The following is a 26,107-nucleotide window of genomic DNA, read 5'->3' on the forward strand; positions in this document are numbered from 1 at the left end:
GCTGTTGACAAACAGCTCCTTTTCTCCAGGCACAAACTTTTTAATTTCAGGAAATCCTACTTGCTGGTACTTGGGGCTAGTTCCCCTGTTACCAAGTTCTGTTCAGGAATGTGTTGCCTACCCTGTGTCTTCGGGACTATTTGCTGTTTCCCTCTTCCGGCTTCAGATTTTAAATTAAGGTCTTTGATCTATTACTTTGAGTTGTCTTTGGTGCAGGCTGAAAGATAGGAATTGAATGTCATTTTTCTGCAGGTAGCTATCCTAGGTATGTAGGCCAGATTTGCTGAAATGGCTTTTTCCCACAGCGTGGGTTTTTGCCTCCTTTGTCAACAATTAGGTACCACCCTCTTGGTTTGTTTGCAGACCCTTGTTCTGTTCCACTGTCTAAGTGTGTGTTTCTAGACCAGGCTGTCTTCTGTCACTATCTCTGTAATGCAGTTTGAGGTTGGGTGGTGGGATACCTCCAGCAAGTCACGTTCCTTACTCCTTTGAATTGCTTTGGCTATTCGTGGTCTTTTTTAGTTCCGTATGAACCAGGACTGTTTACTTCTTAAGCTGTGAAATATGGCATTGGAGTTTTGGTGGGTATTATAATAAGCATGTAGATTAATTTTTGTAATATGGAACTCTCCCAGGTCAGGAGTGTGAAAGAAGATGAAAATCATATATAAAGTTTTAACTATATAATGAAATGACTGTAGAAAAATATACTGCAGTCTTATGGGTCTATCTCAGGGTATATAGCAAGATGGAATGTGTTGGAAAAGAAAAAGCCAAGTGTAAGAAAGTTTCCCTTCATTCATCATCATGTTTAAACATTTGAATCAATTTTCTTTGGACGGTAAGCACAGATAAAAAGTAAACACTGAAGTCAATGGAGCCAGCCACATTCAAACATATGACACCCAATCCAAAATAGATACAGAAACCAAGGAAGGATAAACTGGATGGACAAGGTAGACTCTAGTAACTATTTTACTCCAGACTATCTGCAAACATTTGGTCATCAAACCTTTTTATTTCACTAAAGAAACAAACTAAGTCAATGCCTTCATTCATAGCTTTTATATGGTTATTATGAAGACAGCCACTTTACTACTGGAAAATTCATGATTTCACAATGGATAAATTTCCTAGGGCAGGAAATGAAAGCCAAAGACTGAACTCCTTCCTGAATGGTCCTCCTTTGTCCTGCTACTTCTATTAAATATTTTAGTCGACAAGAGAAAGCCCTCAGGCCCTCACAGGGGCATTGTCAGTATCCCAGCACTGATCCTGCCTGCTCTAAGAAAATGCCTGGGAAAGGCAGGTGAGGCCACACTGAAAGAGAAATACCTTCAAAAGAATGATAGCAATTTCCAGAGAACATAAACATCTACCAGCCAAGGTAATTTCCCATCACCAAACTACCAACCAGACATGAACAAACAGATTTAACACATCTTTGAGAGACTATTCAGCATTGAAAAGCATGAATCTCAGTTCATATTTGATAAAATGTATGATTTTGTAGATGAGATTCAGTTAGACAGAGAGAGAGAGAGAATATCAACCACAATGTTACCTATACAGTAGGTAACAGACCATCTTTTAAAACCTGGGCAATGGAGTCACATGGGAGCTTATATTACACAGTATTTACTTGCTTAGCTGGGAAGGTGACTGCGTGTAATCACAAAGCACGAGTGTGTGCACCAGAAACATCTCACACCTTACTCCAGAAGCCAAAAGTTTGCAAAGGAAAGCATAAACTAGAAAAATTGCCGAGCTTCATGATGTCACACAGTGCTAGGCAGTGTCCTTTCTTAGTGGGAACACAGATGACATGGGTAAAGAAAAAGACAGTGAGGTTGGAGAGGCAGGTATTTTACAATCGGGAGAGAGAGAACACTACACTTTAAACCTGAATTTTTGGTAGTGAACATTGTGGGAAGATGAGGAAAGAAGCATGAAGTTTCACAGTATTTAAATCAGAATTTCATCACGTGGTGAGGGGCAGAACTGTCCAAAGTGGAGAGTAAAAATATAGGGTACAAATTAGGAGGCCGGCATACCAGCCAGAGCAAAAGGTATGGGAATTATCACTAGAGCAGGAAGAGATGATTGCGGTCACTTGGTAGCATGTAAACATTAATAAGGTAGGCAATCAGCAGGGACACTCAGGAAGATAAAGGGCTAAATTAATGCAGTGTTCAAACACAAAAGATAACCTCTTTATAGCTGTGGTAATGCAACTACATAAGAAGACCTTGGCAGTAATTATCAACAGTAACTAGGAATCAGAAAAAGTAAAACCCAAAGCAATAACAAATACTAAATTATAGTAGAAATAAATTACATAGTCTCAAAGCACTGGCTAGCATATTCACTTGCAATTAACTCTAATGGGCCAATTGTTTTCACTAATAAAAGGTACATCCAATAAATTAACTTCACTGGACAGTACTGTAATGTTAAATATTCTCCAAATAGAATCAACAGGCTGCTTATAAAATATACACTAAAGAATAGCTTTTGTGTATGTCAGGAAAAACAACTGTTTAAAATCGTCTTTTAGCAACAAAAAAGATACACACATACACATACACAGATACCATGTCCCTCCCAGAAAATTAATTAAAAAGATAGTATGACTGTGAATCTGTGTCAACGTTTCCCTGAATTAACCTTATAGTTTAATGCTATGTTAAACTTAACCCATATGGTCTATTTTAAAGACCTTGAGAAAATTCTTTAAAACTTTAATAATTAAGATCCAAATAACTTAAAAGTCCTAGAAGAAAAACAATGGAAAGGCCACCGCTCAACTACGAAACACCCAAGCAATTAAATTAAATTAAAAGGGCAAAGATCTTAGAGATGTCTCCAGAAGATGCACAGATGGTCAACAGGAACGTGTCAAGACAAAGGCTGCTCAACATCCCTTGCCATTGGGGAAATACAAATCCAAACAATGAGCTACCCCCTCACACCCACCAAGATGACCAGTGTAAAACAAGCCAACACTGGTGATCAGGCAGAGTTCTTAGAACCTTGAGCATTACCAGTGTAAATGCAAACTGGTGTAGTCACTGTGTAAAATAGCTGGAGAGTTCCTCAAACAATTAAATCTATTTACCACGTCAGACAGCGAGCCCATGTCTTGATGTACACCCAGGAGGTGAAATCAGGGAATTTAAGAGATATAAACACCCATGTTAGCAGGAGCAATAGTCACAGTGACCCAAATGTGGAAGCCACCAAAGTGTTCACAGGCAGATAGAGCATTGTACAGACAGACACATGAGGGGTTATTATCCAGCCTTAGAAAGGAAGTGTTGATATGGCCACAACATGAATTAAACTGAAGACAAGATGCTAAGTCACATTAGGTCAATCACAAAGGAAAATGATTGCATGATTGGTCTTCTATGAGTTTCAACAGAGCATGTAAATTCATAGAGACAGAATCAGGATGATTGCCAAGGGCTGGGAGAAAAGGAGACTTAGGAATTAAGGTTTAAATTTTTAATAGATTGATTAGGGTAGATAAATGTTGAGAAATGGGAATGATGGCGCTCAACAATGGGAATGTGCTAATGCTACAAAACCTGGGCAGGTAACAATGGTGGCAATGGCAAACCCTATCTATGTAAAGCATCTTAATTATGATTCTTAAAGGTTAGAAACGAAGCTTTCTATTTTAACTGTCACACAGCTGTATAGACAGATTGGTAAACTTGTATACAACTCTTAGAACAGAAATTCAGGATAGGATGAGAGAGGGAATTTCTATCCAAAAACTACTTATTTGTATTGAGATATTTATATAAATTAAAAACTGGTCAGTCCTATGGTGTAAGGTAAAAAGACTCAATCTGGAGGCTGACAGCTTAGTTCAAGTCCAGCTCCACCATACAGCAGCTGGGGACAGGTTGGTTATTAAGCCTCTCTGGGCTTCTACTTCCTCTGTGTAAAAGGGGTGATTACAACTAAGCATGGTAGCTCGTACCTTTAATCCCAGCACTGGGGAGATGGAGGCAGGCAGGTCTCTAAATTCAAGGCCAGCCTAGTCTACAGAGCCAGGACAGCCAGGGCTACATGGGGAAACCTTGTCTCAAGGGGGGGAAAAGGTGACTACAGTTGCCATTGCCTCATAGGTCCTAGTGAGAAACAAATCACTTAGAACTGTAGCTAGCAGGGCTGGCGAGATGGCTCAGAGGTTAAGAGCACTGGCTGTTCTTCCAGAGGTCCTGAGTTCAATTCCCAGTAACCACATGGTGGCTCACAACCATCTGTAATGAGATCTGGTGCCCTCTTCTGGCCTGCAAGCATGCATGTAGGCAGAACACTGTATACATAATAAATAAATGAATAAATCTTAAAAAAAAAAAAAACAACAACTGTAGCTGGCAAAGAGTGTCATACAAATATTAGCTCCTTGCTCTGACTGGTCACCAACAATTTTTTTAGAAAGCAAAATATTTTAAATGAAACTATAAAAATGATAACTGAATATGTCATTTTTCTGTGTAAGGCGAAGGTCTTACTTTCGACAACGTAAACAAACTTTTTTAAAAGTCACTGTGCATAAAGTTAACAATAAGGTAATATAACGGGACAATGGCAGCACCAACTCAGTCCAAATCGTTTGCTCCAGATACAAATAAGCAAAAGCTCTAATGGGCTAGTAAAGCCAACAAACACAACATTGTAAGGCTGTACCTCTGTCTCTAATACCTTTCCTGGTTCCCCAACTGCCATTTTTACTCTCTATCCTCGGTGCTCCCACAGAGAAAAACATGTAAAGCTGACTGCCCGCTTTCCTGACCTCTTGTGACATAAGGAGTGATCCTCATCTCCGGTTGGGGCCACGGAGGTCTGCGAAGAGTGAAGTCAAGAAGTATGTCTCCTCCCCGATAAACACAGACAGGCATGGGAAGACAGAGCTGCAACCTGGGAGCCTGCCCTTGGCTTCCAGCCTTGGAGAACAGTAGCAAGAGTTTGCGGTATGTGGAACTTTTGGCGACCATGTTTTTTTTAACTGATTTTTGTCACTAACATGCTAAGCAGCAGGGGTGGAAGGACAGGCAGTCAAGAGATGACATTTTTTTTTTCAATCACCAAACATGGAAATGGCCTTCCTCCGGGGTTCCTGTGAAATAGATGCACAACCCTGTGTTTTTAGCCACAAACTGCTTCAAACTGCTCTCACCTGTCCTGTGACCTGGTCAGTCCTGTTTGATGGGGGTAACTGATTCTTCTGATGCCAGTCTTGACTGACTTCCCTCCTCCACCCTGAGCTGTCCCTTCTTGACCCTCTTTAGGATTTCTCCCCATCCCTCTACTCCTTTCAGCTTAAAAGCATCAACCAGACAGACGCCCTTGACCTAGTCACTCCCCACATTCTGTGCGCTCATCCCATTTGGTGCCTTCACACACGCTATCTACAGGTTGCAGAATCCCAAATGTGTATGCCTAAACCAAAGCCTTTTAGACTACACAGAGTTGCCACTCCATACCTGTTTTATCTCTCATATTTGCCTCAACTTAGTATCTCTATAACCGAGTTCCTCCTGATCTCCATTCTGTCATCTCCCTCATCCCTTCTACCTCAGTGGAAAGACACCATCTCTCTGTCCCTCATCCCTCATTCAACCGCATCAGCTTTCCTTCTAATATCCATGCATTGGCACACCTCCAGACGCTGCCACACTCCTGGTCCTAAAGAACATCTGCTGCTGCTATTACAGCAATACCACCACCTCCTCCCCAGTTCCTAAACTCACTTGCGTTCAGTCTATTCTCAACACAGTGGGATTATGAAGGTTTGAGTCACTAAGGCTCAAACCCACATCCTTAGGACTTTTAAGACGACACATAACTTAGCTCTGCATTCCCCAACCTTCTCATTTTCTGTGTTCCCACTTGGGCTTTCAATGGCTGGAACAGAGTCCTAAATTGCCTGTTGCTGTTCACCCAGTTTTCATCTGCTAACAGAGGCTTGGTTGGCTCTTTCAGTCCTTAACTCACAGCCCCCTCCTACTACACTAAAATTTCTCTCTCTCTCTCTCTCTCTCTCTCTCTCTCTCTCTCTCTCTCTCTCTCACTCACACACACACACACACACACACACACACACACACACACTCACATGCATGCACGCACGCACGTGAGCTTCATATCCTTCCTCCTCTCTTTTAGCAGTTTTTCTACCTTCTCAGATTATCAGTACCAAACACACTCTGTACTTTAATCACAGACAGCCCATTTTGCACAACATGACAGAACTTCCAGGGCCCATTTTCATCTTGTACTCACTGTCATTCTCTAGCACATGGTAAGTGAATCTACCCGCAGTCAGTAAATATTTGAGTACCAAGCTATAGACCAATTAAAATACCATTTCACGCCTTCCTAAATGTGAATCTCAGGAAAGAGCTTAAGGAACAACAAAATGCTGGCAAGAGCTTTGGAAAACATTCTTCAGCTGTCAGAGATGGTGCAGAGACTTGCATAGTGTCTCTGAATGACAACTCAGTAAAAGGTACCCAGGGCATTAAAAATGTCCACACCCTTTGACTGCACCTAGAGGAATGCATCAAGAAACGTCTGACCAGCTTATGTACGCCTGTGCCAACTTCTTCCGAGTAGGGCCGGTTATTATAGCATGGTGGGGGAGATCTGAAAACCTCCCTAAATGGTCATAAACCACTAAAGTAGTAAACACAGCCATTATGACTTAAACCCTCAAGAACACATGTGTTGAAAACTTAATCACCAGTGCAGCAGTGTTGGAAGAAAGGGCCTCTTAAGAAAATGAGGCCGTGACAGTTCTGGACTGAAGAACAGCATAATGCCATTTGCCAAGTACTTGGTTACTGGCAGAGCAGGCTTGTTATGAGTTTGATCCTCTCTTGCATGTTTATTCTCTCACACCCCTTTGTCCTGTGTGCATGGGATGACACTAGCACCATGTTGCCAGACTTCCCATCCTTTAGACTGCATGCCAAATTAATTTCTATTGTTGGCAAATTACACATCCTGGTGTTGTTACAGTAGCATGCTACAGATAGACAAACAACACAGGCAAAAAAATGTAGTCATTGAAAACTGTGTTGCTAGCAAAATTTAAAAATCTTAAAGGGGGCTGGAGGGATGGCTCAGAAGTTAAGAACACTGGCTGCTTGCTCTTCCAGAGGTCCTCAGTTCAATTCCCAGCAACCACAAGGTGGCTCACAAACATCTATAATGGGTCCAAGGCCCTCTTCTGGCCTGCAGGTGTACATGCAGATATAGTACTCAAATACATAAAGAGAAAATGGTACCTTAAACAGTAGGCATATAATGTACCTTGTGAACAAAAAGTGCCATCAACTAATCTGATCTGACTGCTGATCGGTCAGAATGGGATTTCTTTGAGTAGATATTGGCCCTGTCGATTTGTCTCTATGTGAACAGGAAGAACACAGCCATGTATGTATTCTGACACCAGAGGTCATTGGCCATGGTAAGATGAAAGAACGGTTTCTTTTTCCCCTCCTGGCTTTTCAGTTCAAATGCTACCCACTTTTAAAATAACCTATGATGGAAAGAGAAGAAGCTGATTAAAATTCAAAGCATTAGGGAAGTCAAGTTATACTGGTTGGCTTTGCTTGAAAGCTGCCCCCATGTTCTCTATTATAGACCTGGTCCTGGGGTGTCCTCACTTGTCCGGTGGACCGCTAGAACACCAGTCCACTGTGTCCTCACTGACCATCCACCCTCCTCTATTTCTAGCCCCTCTATCCTGACCTTTATTCTGGTCCTCAGCCTTTAAATTATCCTCTGTCTAGTTTTCCATCCATGTGTATCTGGGTTTTGTTGTTTGGTTGGCTGGTTTTTTTGAAACAGGGTGTTTGTATCTCAAACTTAGGGCAATCTGCCTGCCTGCACCTACCAAGGGCTTCAACTACAGGTAAAAATCACATCTACCCCACTGGGGTCTTAAACATTAGCAAACACCAATGTCAATTAAGACTGGCCTTTAATCTGAGTAAGGATGCAAGGCAGAGACTCGATTCCCACAGTTGCTAGAAGTGCTGCTGTTTATCCTTTTTACTGTTAGAACAACATATAAAATGAGAACCCATCACCTCCCTTATTTGGCTGTCAAGAATCATGATCTGTCCAACCCACCATTCTCTGGGTTTGGATTATGCCATATAAACCTGTCACCCTCTGACTACCTGTTAACTCAGTTACCATCCAGAACACAGGGCTTCAGCTCCATATGCTTATATACTCTGGAATGTGACTTCAGGATTTAGCCACAATAACGTTCTCTCTCCTAGAAGAGGGTAGAAGAAACTATTCTTAGTGTAACCATCACCGCTTGCTTAGATTCCAGGGTTAGCTGACAGGACGAAGCCACAGCAGCACGGCTGAGTCACAACACAGACAATCCCAGTCCGGAGAGAGGTAATTTGACAGAGCAACAAGAACATCCACCAAGCAAGGTTCTCATGATGACCTGAATTGCACAGAAGCGTGGTGCTGATGATGGTGATATCGGTACCCGTCACTGTGAGTACTTTCACAAAGAATCAGCTGTTTAAGAATGGGGATTAAACAAAAATAACTTCCTTAGTCACAGGCCTGGGAACCTGAGAGAACGTAATAAAACAAGATTTGGAGGAGAGTCCATCCTTTCCCAGATTTCCAGAAACAGATGGAGCCTTCCTATGTCCACCAAGAAAGTTGTTTAGCATCTGGCACTTAGACTCAGAATCCAGAAAGGAATGGAGGATGAGCCTGGGGTACAACTCAACAGGAAAGCCATTCAGTGAGCACACACAAGGTCCCGGGGATAAGCCAACACCAAAACTACCAAAGACAATGTCCAGGCTCATTAGAAGCCAAGTTCATGGGCAGAACTCCTTTGAGCAAGAAGCTTACTGAGACTTCAACATTGATCACTGTCTTAGTTTATTTCCTTTCCTAGGGTTACCAAAAAAAAAAAAAAAAAAAAGAGTCAATTAAAATCCCTGGAAACTCTTAGGATGAGTCATCCCTGCCCACAAAGGTGAGCTCGAAAAAGGATCAATGTTATTCCTCACTTTCACTCTATTAACCTCTATGTATTCTCACTAATCTCCTCCCATCTACACACTTCGTTCCCTTTATTTCAAAGACAAACCCATCTGTTTGCTGTCCCACCTCCATCCTTTCATTGCCTGGCTGGTGTAGTTATCCTCCCTGCTCTCATCCCCTCCTGGGCTCTTTGTCCACAGGTTGGAGTGACCTCTACCCATTTGTATCATCTTAAGTCAGAAACATGCAACCATCTTTGGAAATGGTTTGTAGGCATTTACCTCCTGAAAACTTTTCCTTATTCTCTTTTCCCGATTTTGACTTATGACCTCTCCCCATATATATCCAACCACCTAACAAAGAAAGCTGTATGTAGGCAGACCCTGGAGACCATTCTCCAAACAAACAGATCAGGAAGTCCACAATATTTTAAACACACGCTCTATTTTCTATTCCCTGAACCATGTAGGAGCCTTGGGATTTGCACCTAGATGACTGGAGCTCCCTTGAAACAGAGGCTCAACTCTCAGTGATTTGAACACGTGCTCTAGTCCAGAACCTGGCCACACCATTCCCCATATATTCCACAGCCTTCCAGAAGCCTTGATGAGGCCAGCAACCTTGTCTCCTGCTCCCTTAGGCACACACAATGATTAGCTCAAATGTGCCATTCTTCTCCAGTCTTCCCTTGGGTTGAGCTGGTTTCCTTTCCTCCCTGTACTAGAGAGACTCAGTGCTTTGTCTAAGTACCTGATCAAATCCAGCTAAAGGACACTTTAAATGCCTGTTACATAACAGGTATGTTGTGTTGAGCACTGGAAATATAAAAATAACTCATCCTTGGACTCTGGCCTATGGATGTCAGTTTGGCAGGAGACAGACATGTAAAAAAGATCACCACACAGCATAGCACAGTCTCGGCAGCCAAGACATTCAGCTCAGAATGCTCTGCTTGGACACTCCTCTCCAGTTCCCACCCCCAATGCTTAAAGGATACTGACTTAATCACATTTTAGTCTCAGAATCTAGTGGACTGCCCAATACATAGCACATACAGTTTAATGGCTAAGCAACTGTACAGTGACATTTTATGTGTCACTCTATAAAGCAATCTTCTCTGGAATAACTACTGAGAGTTGTGGAGAATGTCAAGAAAGACTAAACTCACTGATGATGTTGGGGAGGGAATAAAGACACGTGCCTTCCCTGAGCCTACAAGCCCCACCTGCTCCAGCTTCATCTTCTCCCATCCATTCTCCATCCTCTATTATTAATGGTGGTCAACCCAGTTCCCCAGGACCCATACCCAAGCTTCTTGGGTTCTCTGCATTGCTTGTTCACTCTGCCTAGGAACTCCATCACCCTGACACTCATGTGCTTTCCGCCTCCACCTCCAATGGTTTGTTCAGTCCTCCCACTGAGGTCTTTCTTGACCATCCAGTGTACAATCTAGCTCTGCACTGCTTTTTCTCCTGAGCACTTATCACCCACTACTTTATGTACTGAACATTTCATTCACTTAGTTTATTTTCTAATTTCCCTTATTCGAAGGTAAGTACCAGCAGGGCCGGAGTTGCCTGTCTCTTTTGTATATCTATATAGAGGAGGGAGAGGGAGGAGCAGGAGGAGGAAGGAGGAGGAGGGGAGGAGAGGAGGAGGGGGGAGGAGGAGGAGAAGAAGAAGAGGAGGAGGAGGAAGAGGAAGAAGAGGAAGACGATGACGACTTGGGACTGGGTCTCACACAATAGCCCTGGCTGGCCTAGAATTAATAATCCTCCTGCCACTAACCTCTGAGCACCAGAATTATAGGTGTGTTCCACTCTGCCTGGCTTTGGGGATCTGTTTTCTTTCGCACTTCTTTATCCCTAACACTGAGCACAGGTGCCAGCACAGACAAGCACTCAGTGGGTTGTCATCCAGTTCCTATAGCTTTTAAGGCACTCACGACTGTTAATGAACTTGTAAGGAGCAAGGCCTGACAACCAACTCTTGTAGGTGATCAGCATGGCCCACTCCCAGTCTCCGTTCATTATCAGCTGTGTAATTTCCGTGGTGACTCAGGCATGCAAACCCTCAGATGCTCCTGTGGAGACTAGAGACGATCACTGTACCTACCCCTCATGAGCTGTGACCATAAACACAAGAATGCTTAGGATAATGCCTGCCACATCATAACACTCCCAAAGCCTATCAGCTCTGATTACTATTGCAATAGAAGTCTTAGGACACACTCCTAATGTGTGTTATAGTCACAAATATAGGACTCTCTGTTAGGAGTGATAATTTCTAGTTTTTAATAACTAATGGACATAATGAGAAAATTTCTACTTTTACTACCTGTCTAAAACTCAGAAAATACTTTCAGCTGAATACATGAGAAAATGTGTTTCTACAAACCAAGAAGCCGTACAAAGTAAATAAGAAAGAAGAAAAATCCACAATAACAGACACGTCGTTACAAGTTCTGGTTATATCTCAAAAGCAATGTATTAAAGCTAAACAAAAATGAAAGTTGAGGGGCTGGAGAGATGGCTCAGAGGTTAAAAGCACTGGCTGTTCTTCCAGAGGTCCTGAGTTCAATTCCCAGCACCCACATGGTGGCTCACAACCATCTACAATGAGAGATCTGGCGCCCTCTTCTGGCCGGCAGGCTGAACACTCCCTGTTTACATAATAAATAAATAAATCTTAAAAAAACAAAATGAAAGTTGACTCTCCCAAAATGCTACTTCTCATTCTCTACAGCAAAACTAAAAGCTGTCTCTTGCATGCAGCCCTGATTCACTTCAAGGCCTCGCTCACCCCTTCACAGCCCTTTGGGTGGCTGTTGGGTTGGGACAGGAGGGTGGACCAGGCTTTCCTAGCTCAGATAAAAGTGTCAGGGTAGAGAGGGCATCCCATCCTGCTTCTGTCAGACCAGCCTCTTCAGGCTGGATTCTGAGGAGACAGTTTACACCACCCAGAGAAGCACACCCTTGGTGGTCCACATCAGTCCAAACTAAGATGGACTGGTGAGTGGATCTCTGTAGATGTCATCAGAACGGAGCACAGGACAGTGAGCTTCCTTTTAATTTGTTAGAAACCAGGGTCCAATGGTGCTCCTTTAGAGTGACCAGATTAAGACCTCGAACTCAGTGCCCTACTGTCTGGTTGGAGTCCCACCTCTGCCCTCTCCAGCTGCAAAACCTCAATATGCCACTTAACTCAGCAGTGTCAGGTTCATGGTTTACAAATTGGAAATAAGCCCCAGAAAAATCACTGTAAGGGTTAAGTAAACCCAGGTGAAATGGTTAACTTAGAGGCCTAGCAATTGGCATACATTTAATTGAGTGAGCTGATCATCATCAGCGTTATAATACGTGTTACGAAAATTTCCATCATTATCTAATCATACTTAATTGAGATCATTAACAAAAGAAAACAGAGCTGGAGATCTAGCCCAGCAGTTGAGCGCTTGCCTAGCTGGAATTCCTGGGTTCGATCCTAGTACCATCAACAACAACAAAAGCCACACTCTGAAGAGAGAGTACTTGGGGTGACTTGTATCACTTTACCCTCCGGCTTCATACATAAGTTTCCACATTTGACAAGTAAAATGGAAGCACCCCAATAGTCTAACTATATTCTTTCTCATACTCAAGTCTAGAGCTTTTTAAAAAAAAAAAATGCTATTTTTTTTTAAAGTCTGGGTGTGACTTTCTGTTCAGTTTTCTGAAAGGATTCATTGAAAACCCCACACTGGCTGGAAGACTGCCACCGCTCACCTTCCCAACAGTAAGTGTGGGAGATGACAGTGGCACCCATTGGGTCTCAGTTGGTGAGTACACAAACACCCCATTGTACTGCAAAGGCTCTCAGTGATCTAAAGGCACTCTGTTCTTGCTCCTGGAGTCTCTGCTCTACCTTTAGCTTGGCTGTGTTACATTTCCTACCCTCCACAACAAACACCTCTCAATTTATGGTGACTCTCCAAATGAGTCCCAGTTACTAATTTTTAAGCACAACACCGCACAACTGAGTTAGTCCTCTGTTTTACCTCAGCTAGGCTAGCCAGAACAAACATCTCAGACTGGCTGACCCAAGCAACAGGAACTTATTCTCTCTTATTTCTAAGCGGCTGAGGTGCCCCCAAGACCAATGTCTCAGGTAAATTGCTCCTAGCAAGAATCTCTTCCCAGATTCAAGATGGCCCCTTTCTCTGGTACCTCACAAGGCTGGGCTACCGCTCAGGTGTTTCTTCCTCTTCCTCTAAAGTCGGTTTGGAAGATTAGGGTCTCATCTTTATGACTTAGCTTAATTGTGTGATTCCTCACAGGCCTTAGCTCCAGAGTTAGGGTCTCTAAATTTGGGGTAACACAAACATTCAGCCCACAAGAAGTCTTCTTAACCATACAAAATAAAAATAAAACTTAAATTCAAACTCATAATGGTTATAGTTACATTCTATTTTCATCCATTCATATATAGAAAACTGCCAAGTAACTGGGCATGGTGGCACATGCCTGTGCCCTAAGTACTCAAGGAAGAGGCAGGAGAATTGCTACAACTTCAGGGACAGCCTGGGATACACAGCAAGTTCCAGATCAGCCAGGGAAACAGAGTAAAAACTTGTCTCAAAAAATAATATTTACATATTTATACACACACACACACACACAATTTAGTTTTTGTTTGTTTGTTTTGTTTTTGTTTTTTCAAAACAGGCTTTCTCTGTGTAGCTTTGCACCTTTCCTGGAACTCGCTTTGGAGACCAGGCTGGCCTCGAACTCACAAAGATCCACCTGCCTCTGCCTCCTGAGTGCTGGGATCAATTTAGTTTTCTTAACTGACTGAAAATTTAAAATACATAGTAAGTTACCAAACTCATTTGGCTTCAATTCCCAGCACCCACATAAAATAAAAATAAAGAAATCTTTAGACTAACAGGTCCACATTTCTCTTGAGACACAATATACACAACACATGGGAAAGGAACTTTTAAAAGGGCTGATCACCTCCATAAAGAATTCCATCTGTTTAAACAGATCCCGGGTGGGGACCTGACTTCTAAAAGGCATGTGTGCGTAGTAAGTATGCAAGCATCACACTGCTCCCGTAACCACGCCAGTAGCAGCCATGTCTCAGGAAACTAGACAAGTTCCACATCATCCCTAGAAAAAGAAGACTACAAAAGCTCTTGGAGCCTAAGGTTCAGAAACCCTGACACTTGACAAGTACCCATGCCAAGGGAAGGGAAATGCTTGCCAGGCCTGGCAGCTCAGTGGCGCCAGAATGAAACCAGAACACAGGGCCCCTACCTAACTGCGGGCCAGGGTGCCAGTGAGCACTGCTCTATGCAGCAGCAAGTCCCCAGGGCTACAAACATCAAGGCAGGAAGGGAGCTCTCCAGCCCCTGGCAAGGACCAAGAGCCCCATCCGGCAGCAGCAAGGAAGACCAGGACTTGGACCTCCTCCCTGGAGACCCCCAGTGGTGACAATATGGAAAACAAGGACCAGTACATCCCCCACACTCTAGCTTAGCTTCTCCTTCCCCCTAAATGATGAACACTTGCCGAGGACACATTTCTCTCTTCACTCGGTTCCCTTGGAGATGGGAAGGAGTGGCAAATTCCTCTTCTCCCACATCATCCGGGGTCTGCTCCTGCATACTCCTGACCTTGACACTAAGAATCTAAACAGCACATGTTCAAGCCTCGCAGGCTTCTCACACAGCAGCTTTGAGAGAGAATGGGCAAATCAATCCTGAAAAACCCGAGTTGTGGTGCAGTGAAGAGGTCCTCCAGACCCCAGCTGGTTTTATAGGCTCTGTGAAGCATTCTCACATGTGGGGACACATCACTGTAGAGGCACATTTTTTTTTTCCCTAATGTTCAATAGTAGTCACCATTTTTATGAGGGATCCATCTGACAAGTCTTTAATGTGCTCAAGGCTGTACCTGCAGAAATAAAAGGCATTCGCTACGGACTGCTCTCAGTCCACTGGGGTGACTAAACAGGCTTTTCGTCTTCATCTACGAAATGGATGAATTTCGCACTTGCGAAACACAGAGCGATCTGTACTGCTGCCAGGTTTAGTAAGGCCCTTCAGTCACTCTTGGTACTCTCAAATTTCAGCCTAATCTGCCTAGAACTTGAACTTCTGAAAGGCAAGACAAGGTAAACTAAAGTTCATATTAGAAAATTTTAGTTGCTTTCCTATCCCTATGTTTTGGGAAAATTCAAGGGGGGGAAATCTCTTCATCCATGATGGGAGTATTTGTGGACCTTCAAAAAACACTACCGCATGGTAAGCACATAGCCATTATTAAAGTTTTATTACATTTATTTAATGTGTGTGAGACAGAGAGAACACCCAAGCCAGCGTGTCCATGTGGAGGTCAGAGGACAACTTGTGTGAGTTGGTTCTCTATCTACTCTGTGGGACCCTCAGACCAAACTCAGGTTATCAAGCTTGGAAGCCAGAACCTCAAGCCATCTTACATGCTCCTCCAATTATTTTTCAGACAAAGTCTTGAGATGTATGTACACACACACACACACACACACACACACACACACACAAATCATCCCAGGCGGGGCTTGAAATTGGAATCCTCCTGCCTTGGCCTTTCAAGTAACAGGATTATACAGGTATACCACCACACTCAGTTTGTTTTAAAAAAAAATTAACAAAATAATTCATGTGTTCATGTCTTCCTGTAGCTGTGATAAACACCACAACTACAAGCAACTTGAGGAGAGAAGGTATTTCCTCTTAAATTTCCAGGTCACTGTCCATAACTGGGGAAGTCAAGAGACCATGGGGGAATGCCGCTTACTGGTTTATTCCTAGGTTTCATGTTCAGGGACCTTGCTTCTCCATCCCAGGCCCACCTTCCTCAGTATGACCACAGTGTACTGGTTCCTCCTACATCAACTAGCAACCAAGAAAATGCACCATAGACATGCCCTCAAGTCAATCTGATGAAATCAATTCCCTAATTGAGGTTCCTTCTTTCCAGGTGTGTCAAACTGGCAACCAAGATTATCACAATGTTTTAACAGCTAGCCAACTGCACAGTTACAGACACACACTCTGAGTTTACGCCCATCAGCCACTCCCCAAAGCAGCTTTGTGCTGCTCAAGGGTTAGGGCTGTGTTGTCTCCCCAGACTCCCCGTCTTTCCCTAGAGGCTGTTGGACCACAAAAAGCCAGCTTTAGTGACATAATGCATTAGTTCTAAAACCAGATGGTCTTTCTGCTTTCTGCCAAGCCCATTTTGACATGCAAATAATTCATAAAGTGTTGCATAAAGAGAGTAGTTGAGTTACTTTATTCTTACCAGAGCTGGACACACGCCTGATCCTCTGAGGCGATAAGGCCCTGTCGGAGCCCAGGGTTCTGTGGTCGCTCCTCCTCCTCAGGCAGGAAACAGCAGGCCCCACTTTGGCTTTGAGACCTGGTGTTTTCCTCAGGCTGCAGGAGTCTGGCTTGGAAACGTTCCTTCCCGGGGTGGTGGCGGCTTTGGGTGCAGAACCCTGTGAGAAAACCAGTTAAGATTTCAGTCTCATCTCTGTGGTGTCAGCTCTGTGAGAGAACCCACCTCGGTCTCCGTGGCTGTGCCAGAGAAGTCTTTAATGACCATTTTTACTGTGACAGTTAAGACTCTTCCCAGCTGACTTCAATGTGTCCCAATCTATCTTCAGGCACGTTAGTAGACTTGATCTCCAGTGCCCAAGTTGACTTCAGCACTGCTGTTCAGTTCTCTAGATAGCACACACTCAGTTCCTCCTAGCTGTCTGGTTATTCCTTTTTGGGGGTCCTATTCTTTGGGGTACCTTTCAAAGCTGGTCTTCACCAGGGCTTCAACTTGGTCTTGTTTTCCTCCCTCGCCAGAACCCATCATACATAGCTTGTCTGCTGTTTCCACTGTGACTGATGCACTCAAAATCCACACTTCCAAGCCAACACTTTCCCTTCAGCTGCCCCTGTATTTAATTTCTGTCTGTGTCTCCCCACTGCGATCTTTTTTGCTAAGAACAACAATGGTCCTATTATTGTTGGCATTCACTGACACAGAGCCCTTACACTATGCAAGATACCATCCTAATTCTTTAATTATTACCTAGCTTACAGAATAGAGAGTTTATGTCATATATAATATGGTAGTTATGCACATATATAATTATATTTTATCTATATCAAACCACTCACTACCCTTTATCCATCTTCCCAACCTTTTCCTCCCCAAATTTGCCCTCAACTTTCATGCCCCATGTATGTGTGCATGTGTGTTTCTTTTAGTCCTCCTTCTTCGTCACAGTCCCTCTATTTTCAAAGTGTGTGCACACACACATGTATTTACATGTATACATACATATATACTACACAAAAGACAGATGAATTCTGTGTCTGAATGAAAGCATGTATGTGTTTCTGAGTCTGACTTACTTAGCTCAACACAATTTCTTAGTTCTATCTGTTCTCCTATAAATGACCATTTCACTCATTTTTACAGACCAAGTTTCATTGTGTATATAAACTGCTCATCTGCTGACAGACAGCCATCCAGACTCCGTATCTGGCTACTGTGAATAGTGAAGCAGTCAACATGGATGTTTGGGTGTCTCTGTGGTAAGGCTGCCTTAAATTCCTTCAGGTGTAACTCCAGAAGTACGGATACTTCTATGGTAGTTCTCCATTCTAAATTCTAAACATATGTATCAACTAATTTAAATCTGTTTAATCACCCAGGAAGATTATCTGTCATACCCTATGGTAGTTTGAATGTAATTGGCCTCCATAACCTCATAAGGAGTGGTCTTGTTGAAGTAGGTGTGGTCTTGTTGAAGGAGGTGTGGCCTTGATGGGGCAAGTGTGTCACTGTGGGACAGGCTTTGAGGTCTCCTATGCTCAAGCTGCACCTAGTTCAGTTCACTTCCTGTTGTCTGTGGATCAAGATGTAGGACTCTCAGCTCCTTCTCTAGCACCATGTCTGCCTCCACAGCACCATGTCTGCCTCCACACCACCATGACCTGCCATGATGATAATGGACTAAACCTCTGAACTGCAAGCCACCCCAATTAAATGTTTTCCTTTATAAGAGTTGTTAGGGTTTCTATTGCTGTGAAGAGACACCATGACCACAACTAAAACATACCCCCATTTTAAGAAATAACATGAAACACTTTCAAAACTTAAACCAGTTTTACCTATCTATCTCACAATTTACACCTTGTCTCCTATTAACATACCCAAGTGCCCATCTTAAACAATGAAAGCTATGTTTGTCTTTGCTACCTTTCTGACCTCTTAAAGCCCACCTTTCTACCTGCCTTAGTACAAAATCCAGGCTCATTTCTCAAAAGGATTACTGAAACCATGTCCTCAGGGCCTGTCTGGTCACACCAGCCTCTGCTGCGGCTTCTACTCCTCTTCTACAAAATTGTAACAAGTCTTTTCCTGTCCCACTAGCCAGCTCCCCCAAACAATGACACGGAGACTTCTTATTAATTTTGAAAGCTCAGCCTATAGCTTAGGCTTGTTCCTAACCAGCTCTTATAACTTAAATTAACTCATTTCTATTAATATGTGGTGTCACCGCTCTTTCATCTTGCACCTCCTGTTTCCTCTCTGTGTCTCCTGGAGTCTCCTGTGCACCTAGAGTCTCCTCCTCTTCCTTTCTCTCCTGGAAATCCCACCTATACCTCCTGCCTAGCTATGGGGCCATTCAGCTCTCTAATCAATCAGAAAGTGCCTTGGCAAAGACACATCTTCACAGTGTACAAATATTCTGCTACACAAAAACCTCCCTCAAATTCAACTCTTTTAAAGTCACATCAAACCCTTTAGAATGTGGCAGCCCCTGCAATTATCTTCCTTGCATTCCCCATTCCATCACAACCTCTGCCTGGCCATCCCCTGCATCAGAATACCTTCCTATGGTTCTTCATCTTTAGACTTGGTGTTTCCTCTGCCCAGAACACATGCCCTATAACTTATGGCACGAGGCTAAATGGGATTTTCGTCAGAAGTTTCCCTTGATAGTCTTCCCAATTGCTATCACCAATTTTCCTGTCCTGTAACACAACAACCTAATCACACTCATAACTCAGTAATTATGCCCTGGTGGCTTATTTTCTGATCGTCCCACTGGACTAGATAAAACATTTGAACCAAAGCTGTCTTTCTTTAGACCCTAACAAGTGCTATCATATGTGGCATACACAGTAAGTGCCCAACAAACGTTTCCACTGTAGGGATAAAGAAATGGGAGCCTGAGTCTTACTCCAGGTACAAATTATACTATAAACTAAAATTTCCTCCTTTTGCATAGAAAAAAACCAAGCCTCACAGGAAGGCCATTTTGCAGAGAATGATAGAGCCACAAATCTAAAATTATCTGGAGTTCATGCTCTTAAGCTCAGGCTTGCATATTCCCTACCATTATCCTTCCTTCTTTGTTTAATCATCAATGATTGTTTCCAATATATATATAGTCCTACACCAATAACTGTTGAATCCATATACCAGGTTAAGTCAATACTAATCCAATAGCTAGTATCCAAAGAGAACTGCTACAGATTCATGTTGCCACTGGGAAGCAACACAGAATTCTCCTACCTAGAAAAACTTTCTTTTAAGGAGCAATCCAAACTTCTCCAACTACAGGAGTGAACCTTCTACGAGTCACTTGCTTTACTTTCAGAGCCCACATTCTGAAAGATTTGTGAAGTTTGTGGGACATGGGAGACCTGAGTTTGAGCATCTGTTTCCTTTACAGCTATTTGAGTTCTAAATAAACCCTCTGAAGCACTATCATGGATAACATTTGCCCCACTGTTGCTGAAAAGAACAATGGGCATAAGCCCCGAGCATCACTGGGACAATTGAATGACAGCCTAGAAGGAAGGCGCCCGAGCCCACCTTTCCTTTATGCAACAGCTCCCTTTTATACAGCATGCTATCTTGAACACACAACCTCTGCCATGGGCAACTACTCCTAAACCTCTATAGCAGTTTAAATCAATTCACTTCTCCCAGATAAAAACCTTCCTAAAGTTTCAGGTAAACCCGGGTTACCAAACAGCCAAAGGTGTAGGTAGCCTTGAATAAATTAATGTACCTGAAGACTAAGACCAACAGAATACACACACACACACACACACACACACAGACACACACACACACACACACCCTTCTACGGCAGTACCATTGGGTACTACTAGGTTCTACTGAAGTGACAAACAGCAATGTGAGCTCACCTGTTTAGCATTCTACACTAAGCCAGCCTGTGGCTACCATCTGGCCTCATCACACCCTCCTTTCCTAACCTAATGCTAGGAAAAACGTGTGTGAAAGTTGAATTAGACAAATTGGAGGACACTACTGTATGTAAGACAGGGTCACAGATGCATAGTTCTTTACTCTAGTGGACAAGTACAAGTACCAGTGATGAGACTGTGGGACAGCCCTTATAGCCTTACAAAGCAATTCTAAGATCTCACCCAATTCTAAGATCTCACTGAAACATTTTTAAGGTGCAAACAGCTAGAATCCATCTCACCTGATGATTCACATAGCCTCACCTCAGTACCACATCATGGGTTCACAGCTACCAAATTGGAAATAAAAGGAAATAAAACAAAACCCAAACTCTCCAGGTTTGAACTACACAAGCAATTTATATTCAAGACAAATGTCCAAGAAATTTCATTAGTTTTTCTGGTACTGGGGTTCTACAAGTGAGTGAACATCTCTCATGAAACTAGGCATGCTGTTGCATAACTAATTTTAGCATGAAGGGTGCTAAGCAAGGGGACCTCAAATTCAAGGCCAGCCTGTGCTACTGTATGCTGAATTCAAAGCTATGCTGGCTGTATGTTGATACCCAAATTCTCCATAAATTAAGGAAAAATATTGTTTCTATACATATCTATAAACACCTATTTAAGACTACTGATTACAATGGGGAGTTTATTATAATTCTGTTTGGTATATTAAAGTTCTAAACAATCAGAGTTCTCTCCATTAGACATAAAAAGAACTTGAAAGATCTGTGTCCTGAAACAATACACAAGCCCATTGGATTAGAAATCCCTATGGCATTCCATCCTTACCAATAGAGTTATTGATAAAGCTAAACATCTGTAAACTGACCCAGGTCAAGACTATCTCCAGTGTGTATCATCTAGACAATCCCTGCACGACCTGCTATGTAACCTGAACAAGACAACCGTGTGTACTTGACCATACTGTGTTTCATTCCTCCCACACCAGAATCCCCGAAGAAAGGCTGTCTGTCTGTCTTTCTCCTCTGCACGCAGATCCATTCCCGGTCCAGAGGACAAGCATTTCAAGGGCGGTCTGTGTGGAGCTGAAAATACACCTAAGTCTCCACTGCCAAAAATAGCCCTGAGAGCACATACACAGCCCAACAAAAGCCTGGCAAATGCTTTGAACACTAGTTTGACCATACTATTGTCAAAAAACATGTGCGTGTTTACAGAAAGACAACCTTTGAATGGCACATCATGCTTCGCTTTTTTTAAGTGACTATGTAGTCCCCACCCCCCTCAGGATTTGACTGGTGCTGTTGAAGACATACTGCTTTTACATATGGATTTCCTTCATGCATTAGAAACCAACACAAATAGGATGCAGGAGACCTTACACATACACTACCTAAATCCTTTCCCTTATGGCTGTGGCCAAGTTACCTGGCCTGTGTCATCACGCAGCTGGTTGAAGCAGACTCACAAATCTGTGAGAATAGGTTCTGCCTCCAGGGCTACATCCCCCAACAAGACACCAGGAGCATTTGATGTTGATGTGCTTACCAGCGGCACTCCCTAGCCAGTTCTTAAATGTGGTTTGCATGCTTAGAACCCCTTTTGGTTTTTTTTTAAGAAAAATAAAGTGTAACCTGATGTCAGTTACTTCACTTCAAGTATCTCAGTATATGAAAACATTAACTTATTCTTTTAAGACACTCTCAAAAGGAACACCCATGTTCAAGAAAATATTGAAACTAAGCTTTTCACTATGCAAGTTTGTTATATTTTTGACTCATGAACACTCTATATACTGGCTAACCAAGGCAAAGAATACCTGAATACAAATTATGAACCAAGTTCAGTGATATTATTAGCAACTAACAGGTAACATATTGCTAATACACCAGCTTTCTTCACCACTCCTAGAAGCCCACAGCGGCTTTCACTTACCACAAACAGAGGCTTGCATTCGAAAGTCTCATTCATGGCTGCCTTCCCCAGCTCTTGCTTTTCCATTGGATCCCTGCTCTCCTTTTCACCCTTTTCAGGGCTAATCTGATCGATGTGGGGAACATAGGTTACTTCCAAGCACTCTGAACTTTTCATTTTAACTGGGAGAATGCCTTTGATCTTCTGGAAGAAGGCAGCTACAGACCCAGTCTCACTGGCTGCTGGAGAACCACCCGTCTTGTCAACATCTTCCCGATTCGATTTCGTGGCAGATGTTGTTCTTGGAACCCTGAGCGAAGTGTTTTTAGAATGAGTTGTAACATGCACGGCCTGGCTGGTAATGAGTTTATTAAACTGTTGCTTGTCTGTCTTGTTAATTAGGATTTCTGCTTTTTTGTCTGCGGGAAAGTCAGCCCTCGGTGGTCTGTTCACAACAGTCAACTGTTTAGAAGGCACTTGTTGGGTTGAGGAGACCCCAGAAATCTGAGGTTTGGGTGTACCCTTCGTTGGGGAAGCATCTTTGGGTTGCAACACTGATCTGGATATAACTTTGGCTTTAATGTTCTTGAAGTTTGGTCTTGGATAACTTATAATTTCTGTTTTCCTAACTTTACTGCCTATAGTACTATTCATTTTGGTAGCTGACTTTCCCAGATTAGGCTTTGGCAGATTCACTGGTGCGCCTTTCAAGTTTGGTGCATTTTTAGCATCTCTTGGACCATTCTCCACATGATTGCACTTCTCTGTTGCTTCAACAGGTGAAAGCGTAAGGCTTACATTGGGGGTTGGCTGTACTGGTGTTGACGTGCATGCTGTATGATTTGTGCTAATGGTTCTTCCATTTGCATCCCAAGCCATTCCATACGATGAACACCTCTGCCCTGGGACACTTCTTAGGGTCAGCTCTTCAGTACTCTCTTGGATTTCTGAGTCATCGTTGCGAGAGGGGATGTGTGGGTCTTTGGCCATGGTGACTTTACACTCAGTTTCCAGGACTCTGGTTTTACTTTTATCAAAAGCTGGCACCAGTAAAGGGCATTCGTTATCAACATGACAGCTGGACAGTGTTTCTCTTAGATTTTGGCCCATTTCCTGTTGACCATATGAGCCGTGTGAATGTGTCTCACTGTTTGGTCCATCTTCAGATACACAATAGAACTCCTGTAATACAGACCCATTGGGAACCTCCATGCCATCAGAAACTGGTGTCGCAGCTTGTATCTCTTTTTCTCCAGTGAGTCCTTGCTCTGTCCCATCTGTGTACTCTTTGGTAACGTTTCCTAAAGAATACTGACACTGAATTCCAATGTCTGCACTGTCAGTTTGCATCGGCACATCAGAACATACTGTGTAGGTTGTGTTTAGAGCCTCTGATGGTGAGGCTTGAAGGTTTTCCAAGCCCTCTCTATTATAGTGGATTCCTGTTACATGCATCTTCGAGGAATGGGGTGATGTCCAAGTGGAGCAGGACAACAATGTGTTCCCACCTTTCACACTCACGGGCGGCAGACCATGTAAAGGCTGACCCTCTTCAATAGAATGGTGCGCTGTAAAGGTACGGTTAGCTGTGTCCACTTTCGTGTCAAAGGTCCGTCTCACCTCCAAAGCTGCAGGGGAGTCTGCACAGTCAAAATCATCACCAGACTTGCACACACAGGACAGTGAGGGCTCAAACCTCTCATCCTGGAGTGACTTTAGGGAATTGCTATGCAGGTTTGAGGGCTGCGCTGGGCTGTATGCAGAAGACTGATGGGTAGGATCACTGGGCATTGCAAATCCAGGCTTACTAATGAAATCGCTTGAGGGTTCTGGGTAATCGGGTGCTCCAAAACGCCGATGGCTTAAAGACACACTTTCATTGCTGTCCATAGCAGGGTCCATTTCATAATCCACCACCATGTCGTCTGTGTTAGCAGTGTTCCAATCCCCGTGACTAGGTGAAGGGCGCCGTGTAGATGGTGACTTTGTGTTGTATCCAGATGTATTCCCGTTTTTATCACTGACAGATATAGAATGTGATTCATCTTCTCTCTTATCTGATTTATCATCATTCATCCTGAATGCTAATTTTAAACCTCTTCCATTTTATGTTCTCTTCGAATCCTTTTAAATTTGAGAAGTTAATGAAAAAATGGTCTAGCCCCTCCCTATTGCCTTCCAGTCCAGTTCCAGGATGACTTAGCTGCTTTGAAGTTGAAATGATTTGTTGTTCCCTGGAAGAAACAAAACATTTAACTTCAATAAATGTTAGAAACAAAACAGATCATCCTTAACTTAGATCACTGTTTTCACACCAACAACCTATGGGAATTCACACTATCATTGTCTAACATTATTGTTGTCTTTCAAAGATACGTGTGTGTGTGTGTGTGTGTGTGTGTGTGTGTGTGTGTGTGTGTGTAAAGAAATGGGGCATGATGCCGGGCAGTGGTGGTGGCGCACACCTTTAATCCCAGCACTTGGGGAGGCAGAGCCAGGTGGATCTCTGTGAGTTTGAGGCCAGCCTGGGCTACCAAGCGAGTTCCAGGAAAAGGTGCAAAGCTACACAGAGAAACCCTGTCTCAAAAAACCAAAAATAGAAATAGGGCATGATACAGAAACGCAAATAAAGTCCCTGTGACTGATGTCACAGATGACATCTGCCTTCCGGTCTCCCAGAGACACTCCAGAGGGAGAGAACTAAGTATGTGACACACTTTCCTTCTTGGTCAACTGTGGAACCATTCATTCCAATTTCCTTGGCAGTTCCAATTCATGTCCACTGTCCCAACATAATTCATGAACATCCCTTCCATCATCAGAAGGGCCCCTAATCTGCATTAAGGACAGTGACTACCAGAGAGACTACCCAGGACCCACAAATGAGTGAAAGAGACTCCAGGAATTTACATTTCTCTTTCTTTTTTTTTCTTTTTCATTCCTATCTTAACCATGTGTCCTTCCGGGGTGCAAGGACTGAGGGGCAGAGGAGTTGATATTAAGAATTGAAGTAGGTTCTGTTAGAACAAAGTCTCTGTATGCTCAACTTTCCAACACTTCCAAATAAACTGATTGATACACTGAAGCCAATCTTGTCCATTGCGTTTCAGCTATACTAGAGACTGAGTTTGGAGACAAGGTCTTTAAGGAGGTGGAAAAGGTCAAATGATAGTACAAAGGGAAAGGAATTATCTACCAGAACAGCTACCCTTCTGAGAAGAGACATCTGAAGCCCCCCACCCTGCCCCCAGGACACAGTAAAAACAAATACACATCATCTTAACAGCAGCATTATCTACAGCAGCTGAAGACCAAGGGTTGGAGGGAATTCACGTCCACTAACTGGTAAACAGGTTTAAAAAAAAACAAAAACAAACAAACAAAAAAACACTTGCCCATTTACACATCAGAATACTTGAGCACAATAAAGAATGTAAAGTTTCATTAGCTACAATGTTGCAGTAGGAAAACATTACACTAAGAGAAAGAAGACATACAAAAGACTACCTATTAAGATACTATTTATACAAAATATCCAGAACAGGCAAAACTATAGAAATACAAAGTACAGTAGGGATTTGTGTGGCAAAGGAGAAAGCTAACCTGAACAATGGTTGGTTTGTTTGTTTGTTTGTTTGGGGGGGGTGGGTGGCAGGGGAGTAATAAAATGTTCTAAATTCATTTTGCTCATAGTTTCACACTGCCATAAAGAAACTAAAATAACTGAATTGTGTAACTATAACAGCAAACTTTTGAAATGTCCAAAAAGACTTCAAGTCTGGGCTGTGGAGATGGCTAAGAAGGTAAAGGGGTTCGTACACAACTGGAGTTCAATCCCCAGAACCCATGTTAAGGTGGAAGGAGAGAATC

The 26,107-nt window shown here is 42.9% G+C and overlaps 1 protein-coding gene across 1 annotated transcript in view; it reads right to left on the reverse strand.

Moving 5' to 3' along the window:
• Mtus1 (microtubule associated scaffold protein 1) overlaps positions 1-26,107 on the reverse strand; it is a 150,119-nt gene that overhangs the window by 71,767 nt on the left and 52,245 nt on the right. Inside the window, exons 2-3 of the mRNA XM_036209488.1 lie at positions 22,259-24,471; positions 16,374-16,569 (exon numbers count right to left, since the gene is read on the reverse strand). Of these exons, the coding sequence (XP_036065381.1) occupies positions 16,374-16,569; positions 22,259-24,313 (2,251 nt within the window). The 5' untranslated portion in view covers positions 24,314-24,471. The remainder of the gene's footprint in view (positions 1-16,373; positions 16,570-22,258; positions 24,472-26,107) is intronic.

This window comes from Onychomys torridus, chromosome 17 (genome assembly GCF_903995425.1).
Source record: "Onychomys torridus chromosome 17, mOncTor1.1, whole genome shotgun sequence".
Lineage (NCBI taxonomy): Eukaryota > Metazoa > Chordata > Mammalia > Rodentia > Cricetidae > Onychomys > Onychomys torridus.